Source organism: Mandrillus leucophaeus, unplaced genomic scaffold, assembly GCF_000951045.1.
Source record: "Mandrillus leucophaeus isolate KB7577 unplaced genomic scaffold, Mleu.le_1.0 Scaffold198, whole genome shotgun sequence".
NCBI classification, from domain to species: Eukaryota; Metazoa; Chordata; class Mammalia; order Primates; family Cercopithecidae; genus Mandrillus; species Mandrillus leucophaeus.
In genome coordinates, this window is record NW_012102009.1 from 1946040 (window position 1) to 1958215 (window position 12176).

At 37.0% G+C, this 12176-nt stretch overlaps 1 protein-coding gene across 1 annotated transcript in view; it reads left to right on the plus strand.

The window, feature by feature from the left end:
- The window catches only part of FAM92A1 (family with sequence similarity 92, member A1), a 42889-nt gene that overhangs the window by 6063 nt on the left and 24650 nt on the right, over positions 1-12176 (plus strand). Inside the window, exons 2-5 of the mRNA XM_011978680.1 lie at positions 2320-2388; positions 3611-3712; positions 7056-7061; positions 8815-8919. Coding sequence (XP_011834070.1) covers positions 2320-2388; positions 3611-3712; positions 7056-7061; positions 8815-8919 — 282 coding nt within the window. The remainder of the gene's footprint in view (positions 1-2319; positions 2389-3610; positions 3713-7055; positions 7062-8814; positions 8920-12176) is intronic.

Sequence of the window (12176 nt, forward strand, 5' to 3'; positions counted from 1 at the left end):
TTCGGCCGGGCGCGGTGGCTCACGCCTGTAATCCCAGCACTTTGGGAGGCCGAGGCGGGCAGATCACGAGGTCAGAAGATCGAGACCATCCTGGCTAACACGATGAAACCCTGTCTCTACTAAAACTACAAAAAAATTAGCCGGGCGAGGTTGCGGGGCTCCTGTAGTCCCAGCTACTTGGGAGGCTGAAGCAGGAGAATGGCGTGAACCCGGGAGGCAGAGCTCGCAGTGAGCCGAGATCAGGCCACTGCACTCCAGCCTGGGCGACAAAGCAAGACTCTGTCTCAAAAAAAAAAAAAAGAGAGAAGCTTTCTGTGTTTTATTTTACCGTTTTCAAGCTAAATTTTAGGGAATCTTGAAGTCTTGAATTTCCCCACTTTATTTGCCAACTTTTGGCCAAGGGGTGGCTGTTTACTGGGGGTAGTGGGAATAGTACGCAGGGGGAAGAAAATAAGCATAACTTAATGTCTTGTGTGGCACGTAAGTACATATTAAAGAATGACTAGAGATGGAAATGTTGGGAATGGTAATGTGGATGGATAAATTATTAATGGGCAAGAGATCATTGCTGCATCCAACTGGAAAATTGACCAATGGTTTACTAACAACAACAACAAAATGCTATGAATTGTATCATGAAAGCAAACCAATACTGAGACACCGTGTGGACTTTTTGCTCTGGGTAGCAGGAGAGGTATCCTTGTGATTGTTTTCTTTCTAAAAGCCCATTTTTTTCCTTTAAATACTTAATGAGCACTTTTACTTGTATTTATTTTCAGTTTCACAACATAGGTGAACTTATCAGAAGTTGCCCATTTAGAAATGCGTTGCTTTTTTGTACTTTTCTCATCAGAACCTAAAATGGAAATTTCAATTTTCAAAAAATAGAATGAGTATAAAAAAAAATTGAACTCATCATTGCTATCCATACAAATTTGAAGAGTAATGTTTGGAGGTACTTTTAGAAAAATGTTGAGTTCTTGTCATGAAACAACCTCGGTTATAAACAAGTAACTCTCAGTTACATCTAACTGGGAACTTAATGTTTCAAAGATAATTTATATTCACAGGTAATCCTAAAATCTTATTTTAGCCAATAATTTCAATGCCCCTTTGTAGAAAACCTTTATGCTATTTATCAAATAGCAAAGTGAATTGATTTGCATTTGTTCTCCTTTTATTTCCCTTGCTTACCAAATGGTGGAGGTCCTAATGAACAATGGCAAAAAGGTAGGCAACAAAAAGGAGAACAGAAATAAGACTTAGATAATCCTTAAGCTGAATAATCAGTATGGATTATAAGAAATGGTGTAAACCAAACTGTCCTGAATATCCATGATTTTAGGATTTCTAATATTTGAATACTTAATGGGAAGTTGATTTTTATTTTCCTAACATTTTAAAATGAAACAGTCATATACATTTTGTTTACAGAAACTAAAGAAAAATCAATATGAAATTAAGTGTATTTGTCAATTATATAAATATGTATCATTAAAAAGCCCTTTTCCTGCGATTAAAATATTACATGTTCATTTTAAGCAATTGAATACATGTCACCTATCTTGAGAGAAAAAATTTTAATGTCCAAGAGTTATTTTTCTTATGCTGTATTTAAATACTTACCTTAAAAAAAAATCTGTCTCTTCAGTGCCTTCCACTAGTGCTACTTGTAAAAGAAGTAATTACTCAAAATGTGATTTAAAAACATAACTATAACGTTTAAGAAACACTATTTAATTCTAAATGAAACAGAGATGAGACATACAGTTTGACAGCTCAGCAACTCAGACCATTTATCTTGTTCTGTAGGCTTTGATAATTCACAAATGGCTTCTCAGAAAAAAAAAAAATGCAGCAAATACAGTGATCGCTAAGCTTTTTTGCTTTTGAAGGTTATATTGCTTTAAATGTTTCCAAGATGCTCTGTCTTTCAGCTTTGATTTTCTTTTCTGAAAAGTTGAGCTATTATAGTTCAGAGATAATATACCTAAAGTATCCAGTACTGTGCTGAACACACTGAAAATGTTAGCTGTATTAAAATTTGAGCTGTCTTAACACACTTAAACTACTACTTTAAGGTAACAAAGTAATCCTAAGATGATGATGTGGCCAGGATGAGCTCCTGGGAAACCTGAGACATTTTCTTGTCATTTTGCTTATCAGATGCTTTTCTACTTTACTATTACTATGCAGCTTAACAGTTTTTAATGTGTTTGAGTTTAGATTCTGAGTCTTATTAATTTCTAGTGATTAGCCTTTTATTTATAGGCTAAAAGGTTAAACATTCTAATTTAAAATTTTAATAATTTTCAATAGGTTGAAAGACTTGAAGCCAAAGTGGTTGAACCCTTGAAAGCTTATGGGACCATTGTGAAAATGAAACGGGTAAGTAAATCCATTTTCTCACTTACTATGAGTTACTCTGGCAAAGAGTATGAGGTTTCCAATTGTTTTTTTTAATAAGAAATACAAAGTAGTGGCCAGGAGTGGTGACTCACACCTGTAATCTCAGCACTTGGGGAGGCCGAGGAGGGCGGATCATGAGGTCAGGAGTTTGAGACCATCCTGGCCAACATAGTGGAACCCCGTCTCTACTAAAAATACCAAAAAATTAGCTGGGCATGGTGACGTGCACCTGTAATCCTGGCTACTCAGGAGGCTGAGGCAAGAAAATCGCTTGAACCCGGGAGGCAGAGGTTGCAGTGAGCTAAGATAGTGCCACTGCACTATCTTAGCACTGCCTGGCGACAGTGCGAGACTGTCTCAAAAAAAAAAAAAAAAAGAAATACAAACTAGTATATAGTCATTCTTTTTACTCTGAAAGATCCCTTAGCTCTTTAAGAATAATGAAATATTTTTAGTGAGCTTATTAAGTATACTGTAGCAACATAAACAACATAGACATTATTATGGAAACTTTAAAATAATTATAATCATGAAAAATATATGGACAGAAATTGCCTTACTATATGAATATAAGTTTTTGTTTAAAGCAGGTGATAGCATTTAGACTTTTAAAATGTGTGAGAGAGTTCTATTTTTAAAACTAACTTTATTGAAGTGTAATTTATATCAGCAGTCCCCAACCTTTTTGGCACCAGGGACCGGTTTTGTGGAAGACAATTTTTCTTTAGTTCACAATAGGGTTTGCACTCCTATGAGCATCTAATGCTGCCTCTGATCTAACAAGAGGCAGAGCTCAGGCCTTAATACTAGCTCGCCCACCGCTCACCTGCTGTGCTGGCCCAGTTCCTAATACACCTGGGAGTTGGGAGCCCCTGATTTATGTGCAATAAAATTCTTCCATTTTAAGTGATCATTGAGTTTTGACAAATGTTTATACCCATGTAACCACTACCATCATCAAAATTACACATTTATATACGTATATCTATTATGGTTAATAGTTTTGCACTGAAATTGTGTCATTATTTTGAGAGAATATTAAACACATTCTCATATACATAGACACTAATTATGTAATACTTGTAATTCCTGTGGTAATGGTACCAGGATCACACAAGAAGTATTCTTCCATTCTTAAAACAGAGTGTGTGAATTTTCTTAAGTCAGACGTTTTTACTAACAAAAAAATGTCAATTTGCAGGATGACCTCAAGGCAACATTCACAGCAAGGAATCGAGAAGCTAAGCAATTAACTCAGTTAGAAAGAACACGTCAGCGAAACCCATCTGATCGACATGTTATTGTATCCTTTGAATTTGGGTCTTTAAAAAAATGTTTAAGGTATGGAGTACAAAAGTAAATGTATATAGAAATTGTGCATTTTTACTTTTAAATGAGTAGAGAATTTGAATATAAAGATTGAAAAGAAATGCATTTAGGAATTCTCAGTATAGAAATTGGCTAATTTTAAAGAGGTTACACCACCTAATTCAAATCCCCTTATATTGTTTTACACAGTAGACTTTGCAAACGAACAAACAAAAAATTCAGATGTTTGTATAAAGAGTAAATTCAGATTTCTGAATTTTATTTTCACATGGTGATGACTAAATATTAATTCTACAATTAACTTAAAGATCTATCATTAATCCTAATATATCAGTGTCCTCTATGCCCTGTTTTGAGAAAAGGAAAGAAAATTTTCCCATTTAATTTCCTTCATCTTTTAGAAATAAAACAATTATGTGGGCCAGGCGTGGTGGCTCACCCCTGTAATCCCAGCACTTTGGGAGGCCGAGGCAGGCGGATCACAAGGTCAGGAGATCGAGACCATCCTGGCTAACACAGTGAAACCCCGTCTCTGCTAAAAATACAAAAAATTAGCTGGGCTAGGTGGCAGGCACCTGTAGTCATAACTACTCGGGAGGCTGAGGCAGGAGAATGGCGTGAACCCAGGAGGCGGAGCTTGCAGTGAGCCGAGATTGTGCCACTGCACTCCAGCCTGGGCGACAGAGCCAGACTCATCTCAAAAAAAGAAATAAATAAAACAACTATGTGAAATCATGACTTCCAGCCAGTTAACCTCAGGAGGGAGACTTAAGAGTATAATTAAGATCCAAGTTGGACACAAACCTAGATACGACTGTCTACTGTAATAAGGTTCTTCTGTTAAACATGACTATTTCTTAAACTACAATGTGCCTTGTTCATTACTAAACAAAAGCGTACAAAATAATGCCTAACTGCCAGCAACTAAGATAGGTAGGACTGTGTAGAAAGCACTAACATCAGGCCGGGCGCATTGGCTTACGCTTGTAATCCCAGCACTTTGGGAGGACGAGGCGGGCAGATCATGAGGTCAGGAGTTTGAGACCATCCTGGCCAACATAGTGAAACCCCGTCTCTACTAAAAATACAAAAATTAGCCAGGCATGGTAGCACGTGCCTGTAGTCCCAGCTACTTGGGAGGCTGAGGCAAGAGAATTGCTTGAACTGGGAGATGGAGGTTGTGGTGAGCTGAGATCGCACCACTGCACTGCAGCCTGGAAAACAAAGCGAGACTCTGTCTCAAAAAAAAAAAAAAAGAAAAAAAGAAAAAGAAAGCACTAACATCCCTACTGCCTCTTTTTTCCATTCCTTCTTCTATGTGTCTCCTTCCTACTTCCTTAAGGTTGTTACTGCCCAGCTCAGCCAGAAACCACATGAGGAGTGGCTCTTTGAGAGCATTTGAGGTTCCAGAACACCTCCATTCCTGAGGGGAGTCCCTTGAGCAGCGATTTGGGGCTGCACCAATTGCTTGGTCCTTCTTCCTTTGGACCAAAGGTACAGAAGCCCAACTTTGTACTAAACAAAAATGGGCAGCCATAGGGCTGGGAGTGGAGTGCCTACTGGAGACTGGGACAGAAACATCTAGATGGTCATAGTGGCATAAGATCTGCAAATGGAGATGATAGAATCTGTTTTTTAAGCAAGTCAGACAAACCAGAGAATGCTGGAAAATTTATGACTGATAACTAGAGATCAAGGCAGAGGCTGTGGGGTGGGGTGGGGGGATTCACCAGGGTTTAAGAATTAAGCTAGGGATCAAAATTTTTTGTTTTGTTTTGTTCTTTGTGGCCTGGAGTGGGGGAGGTGGTGATATATGAAGACATCTGGAATCCTGAGTAGTTGGCAAGATTGAATCAGGAGTACTGGTGTCTACACTAAACACAGAAACGAATCTATTCCTAAGACAAACATTTTTCTGACTTGGATGCTGTGCTGTAAACTGCTGGGGAAGGGAGATCATCTTAGAGCACAGATGAAGCAGGTCTGTGGGTTCACATGGTGGGGAAATAAATACAACCTAAGAGGTTATTGCCACAGGTGAATCAGTGTGCTCACTGGGTAAGATCTGCAACTTGTGTATTTTGACAACCTGAGACCAAAACATGAAGGACAATCTACCTACAAATGTAGTCAATATAAATATACAAATATTCAATCATAGTATCATGGAATATTTCCCAGGATAAACTCTTAAAATTCATCTATGTAGAAGTATGTTTAAGTTTGGTATGTAAGAAAAGATAGAGTCACTCTGATAGAGAGGATAGAGAAAAGAAGAATTCCAGGGCTCTGCCTGCTCACCCCCAAAGTAGGACTCCAGGTGGCTTCTAAACAAGCTTCCTGTAATGCAGTGTGACAAATACCAATCTGGCTTACCCTTTTAAAAATCATTTTAAACTGTTAACTAATTCCATTTAATATACCAGTATCTTTATTCATGGAGTTGTGTCTTAGTATTTTAATCCAAAGCATTTCCTATTCAAGTTGGTATATTATAGAATTTTGAAGAATTTTCAGTGAAAAGAAGAAATATTAGAAATCTATATTCTCTTTGCTAAAAATGGATGTGTTACTTTGGGTGAGTTGCTATGCTCAAGTAAAGGGATTTGAGACTTTCAGAAATAAATAGTAGTTGCTGGAGGGTGATAGAAGGTGAAGCTACACATATCCCAGCTATAGTTTCTGTTTCCCCATGCTTTCCTGATTTAGCCAACTCTACTTAGCCTTCTAAATTTTAAAATGAAAATATCAATAAATGAGGAGGGTAAAGACATGAGTCAAAAGGAAGTAGTCACAAGTAAAGAGCTGCATCAGTCAGGTGTAATAAACAGTATTAGGAATTAGTCTGCTTGAATATTCTCACTAGCACAAGGATAACGTGTATCAAGTAACTGTTGTACTCATAGTAAAATTTTTTTCATAGTAGTAAGTCTTCAGAGGAGCTCTATTTTATCTTTGAATTTCCTGTAATGAAGTTGTAGTTTAAAGAATCTCAAACACAGAAATATAGAGAATTGTTTTTGATTCCTGGTTATGAATAAGTTGAAAGTTTGTATGATTTTTAAAAACTCTGCAGCCATATGGTAAATGTATATACAAATACAGAGAGGTATAAATGATTATAATTTTAAGTACTTAGTATCTTGAAAATGTGTAGTTGAATGAACCTAATTACAAAAGTAACCATAATTGATATATGGTTACAATTAATATATAACCTAATTGTAAGTGTATATAATTCTATGGGTATATAAATTTATTGAAAGAATTGTTACACTCTCTTTGAAATGTATTTTTTCCTTTATGAAAAATTTCAGTCACAGGTGGGTAATAGAGTGGTGTGTCAAGAAATGGATCCTTATAGTAAACCCTTTTACTTGTTTCAATTTATACATTTTCTTGAAAAAGAAAGCAAAAGCTAAATGTCACGGTATTACTTATCACAGAACTTTGACAACAAATGCAAACTTTTTCTATGATTAATTATTAAATGATGATATATGTGACTTTCGAGTAAATATAATATTAGCACAAGAAACAAAACTTTATTAGGAAGAATTTAATCCGAAAATTGGGCTGTGCCTTTTTAAATTTCTGTGTTACTGTTTAAGAAAAAATCTTAAATATTTTTGGGCAACTTTTGTTCTAGCAGAGGAGGTGCTTAAAGAGAGATACACAATTAGATTAGAAATATTCTGCACTTGACAGTACTATAGCCACTGGCTGTATATGGCTATTGAGTTCTTGAAATACAACTAGAGTAACTTTGGAGCTAGTTTTTAATTTTTTATTTAATTTTAATTAGTTTTAATGAAAATAGCCCCATATGGCTAGTGGCCACCATACTGATTGGACAGTACAGATCAGATATTATGAGTACATGTCCAAATGTGTTAGACTTGCTATCTAATTCATTAGTTACTAGTGTATTTTTTTTTTTTTTGTAGTAAGCATTAACTAAATAGAAGCAGTGTAACATGGTTGTCTTGTAAAGAAGAATCTACAAGTAGAAATCCCATGATGAAATATTTTGTAGTGTATATTATATTCCACCTGATGAGGATATTATAGAGTTAGGAATATTAGCGCATTTGGAGAACAAGTAGAAGCAAGCAAGGTAGAAAGAGTCTTGGTTATATACCTGCTAACCCAAAATACCTCAATGTTGTACATTTTAAAAATCAAACTCTCAGTGGTAGAACTTGTCATAGCTGTAGGTCTCTCTACTGTGTGCCACTCTCCTTAGTCCTTTCCAAAGATGATTTCATGTAATCCATACAATAGTCCTATGAGATAAGCATAAAGAGTAAGAGATAATAGGCTGGGCACGGTGGCTTACACTTGTAATCCCTGCACTTTGGGAGGCTGAGGCAGGTGGATCACCTGAGGTCAGGAGTTCAACATGATGAAACCCCATCTCTTCTAAAAATACACAAAATTAGCTGGGCATGGTGGCATGCGCCTATAATCCTAGCTACTCAGGAGGCTGAGTAAGAAGAATTGCTTGAATCCAGGAGGCGGAGGTTGCAGTGAGCCGAGATTGCACCACTGCACTCTAGCCTGGGCAACAAGAGCAAAACTCTATCTCAAAAAAAAAAATAAGAGATAATCTGTAATTGAGAGAATTGAAATAATCTTTACTAAGTCATAAGTCCTTTTCAGGGGAGAAATGGCTAATGGGGAGAGAGAGACAAAAGAAAAATAATTTTTGATAAATGGCACAGGTAGTGAAATAGGGAAGCAGTAGAAAATATGGGACATGGTTTTACAGTAGGTTATCCAAGGATGTCTGGGGAAAAAAAATGATTTTGTAGACAGAAAGGGAAGGATTTGGGGGTAGTTTTTGTCCTTGGGGTTTTTTTTTCTAGATCGTGAATCATGTCACTAAATAAAGTTTTTTATTCTGCATGTGCTTACATAGATCATTTTATTATATATGGTAAAATATAATATTAACAGTTTACACTGTTATGCCAAAAAGCCAGTACTGCACAATGGTAGAATTTACCAGTAAGCTCAACTGAATGAATTCTCATTTGATTTTTTTATATCTTTGGTTGGGGAATACTTTTGTAGGCAGAAACAGAATTACAGAGAGCTGCAATGGATGCTAGCCGAACAAGTCGTCATCTGGAGGAAACTATTAACAACTTTGAAAGGCAGAAAATGAAGGATATAAAGGTAATAAAGTAACTGTTAGGGTTCAAAATGTGTTTTTAACCTTATTTTTTACTTTAAACTCATGAAAAATTTAAATTACTCTAAATTTTTTAGCCCATAAATACCCCTTATAAAGAAAATATGATAAATAAGGGGCCAGGCACAGTGGCTCATGCCTGTAATCCTAGCACTTTGGGAGGCCTAGGCGGGTGGATCAATGGAGGCCAGGAGTTTGGGACGAGCCTGGGCAACATGGAAAAACCGCATCTCTACAAAAAACTAGCCAGGTGTGGTGGCACATGCTTGTAGACCCAGCTTCTTAGGGGGCTGAGGCAGGAGGATCAACTGAGTCTGGCGAGGTTAAAGCAGCAGTGAACCATGACTGCGCCACTGCACTCCCTGCGTTCCAGCCTGGGCAACAGAGCCAGACCCTGCCCACCCCACCCCCCAACAACAACAAAAAGAAAACAGAAAAAGCAAAAAATATTATAAATAAAATATATCGTGGGTTTTTTTTAAAAAAATGGAGACAGTGGTATATAAAAGACCAACATTTCCAAACAGTAGCCAGATATTCAGCTTTTTATAACAAATACTATTTAATCAAGGGGAACTAACATTTATTGTGTTTTTATATACCAGGCGCTACAACAGGCACTTGACATAAATTCTTGCAGTCTTCACAGCAACTCCATGAGGATGAGGTGGTGTTATTAAAAAATTAAGCAGCCAGGCACAGTGGCTCACACCTGTAATCCCAGCACTTTGGGAAGCTAAAGCGGGCAGATCACTTCAGGTCAGGAGTTTGAGACCAGCCTGGCCAACATGGCGAAACTCCATCTCTACTAAAAATAAAAAAATTAGGCATGATGGCATGCACCTGTAATCCCAGCTACCCAGGAGGCTGAGGCAGGAGAATCGCTTGAACCCAGGAGGTGGAGGTTGCAGTGAGCTAAGAAGAGCATGCCACTGCATTCCAGCCTGGGTGACAGAGTGAGACTCTGACTCAAAAAAAAAAAAGAAATTAAGCAGAGACATAAATATTTTACCCAAAGTACAATAGCCAGAAATAGGAGCTATAAACCAATTTTTTAATGTGTGATTTCTGTTATAATACAGTCATTAATTTTTATAGCTTAATACTTTGTAGTAACTACATATTATCAAATAAGTGAACAGGGTAATAGTAGCCAACCACATAAATTTGCATCTACTATGATATGGTATCTTAGTCAACAAAATCACAAGAATTGCCTTATTCTAACACATTTGTAGATTTGAAACTTCTTGGGGATCATGAAATTCAGCAGGTCTTTTTGATAACCATCGTGGAAACACTTGAAGGACCTCTTATGACCATCTTACAGACTTTAAAACTCATCCAAGGCTCTTTTTGGCTCACTGAAGATTTTCCTGTAACAAGCTTTAAATATTTGTTTTGCTACTATTGACAAATCTTCCTTCATAAGCTATATTCTTTCATAAAATAAGCATTATCTGCCACTTAATTATATTATTTATCTCTGAAATCCATGAAACAGTATTCATTTACATCTTTTATTTTCTTTAATTTCCTGTCATAGTTTCAAAGGATTTCTGAGCTTCTCAATTTAGTCACAGGTTCTGTACTCTTCTGTGTAATAGTAGATTGCTACCCACAGAAGAACATCTCAGGGGGCTGTCCCGAGACAAATTCCTTTACCAAGCTAGGAGAGTATGGTCAGGGTATAAAGTTTTATAATTGCTGACATCCCCTCTTAAACTGAGGGAGGAAGGAGAATTATTAAGATAATTAATTAACCGTAACCTGAAAAATGGGAATGGAGACTTGTGAGCTATGCCTGATTCCACTGTTGGGTAAAGGCTTCTTCAGTGATGGGAAACTGATTCCTTGCTCCATCACTGTTCCTCAGACCTGCAAATTTTTCATTTACACATGGAAATTTGTCTCTACTCTGATCTTTGGGCTCACTTCTGTGTTCTGCCTGGATGCTGGTTTTAATTCCCTGAGCATTACAGAGTACCAAACCCCACAGAGAAAGTGCAGCATTCCCAGCTACAATTCCTGCTACCTGGGATTTCCTGAAGCAACAGGAGATGGTAGTAAGGTGCTGTACGGTGGAGGGTGCACAGAGAAGAAAAGAGCTTCTAAGCTTTTCTCTATTATGCCCCCAAAAGAGGGAAGTCTCTTGATTTCAGGAAGTCTCTTGGTCACAGAAGAAAATTTTAAAAAGACAGGAAGAAACCTACACTTTAAAAACACTGAGCTATAATTCACTGTGCAACTCTGGTTTTGAGTGTATACACAGATATATATATCTCTATAGATAGATAGATAGATAGATAGATAGATAGATAGATAGATAGATAGATAGATATAGTATGTATGTATGTATGTCTCTCCACTCCATGTTAGAACATTGTCATCACTTCAACCTTGTACAGTTTAGCTTTTGCCCCCGTCTGCTTCCCAACCCTGAGCAACCACCACTAATCTTCATCTCTATGGATCGAGCTATTCTGCACATTTCATAGAATGGAATCATCAAATACATTGACTTCTGTGACTGGCTTCTTTCACTTAGCCTGCTTTCAAGGCATATCCATGTTGTAGGATGTATCAGTACTTCATTCCTTTTTTTGACCAACTGATATTCCATTGTATGGATATACCACATTTTGTTTACTCATTTCAAGGACATTTCAGTTGTTTCCACCTTTTGGCTATTGTGAATACTAATATAAACATTTACGTACAAGTCTTTATGTAAACATACATTTTCATTTCTTTTGGATATATACCCAGGAGTGGAATTGCTGAATTATTGGTAACTTGATGCTTAAGCATTTGAGGAAGTGCCAGACTATTTTCTAAAGTGAACGCACCATTGTGTTTGCCCACCAGCAGTATATGAGGGTTACAACTTCTCTGCATCCTCAGTACTTGCTATTCATCAGCCCTCCTAGTGGGTTTGAAGTAGTAGTTTCATTGTAATAGTCATCTCATTATAGTTTTGACTTGCATTCCATGATGATGCTTTTTTTTTCTTTTTTTAAAATAGAGACAAGGTCTCACTATGTTGCCCAGGCTGGTTTTGAACTCCTGGTCTCAAGTGATCCTCCCACTTCAGCCTCCCAAAGTGCTGGCATTTATAGGCGTGAGTCACTGTGCCTTGCCTGATGATGCTTTTTGGCCATCTGTGTATATCTGCCTTGAACAAATGGCTATTGAAATCCTTTACCCTTTTTTTCTCCTTTTTTTTTTTTTTTTTTTTTTT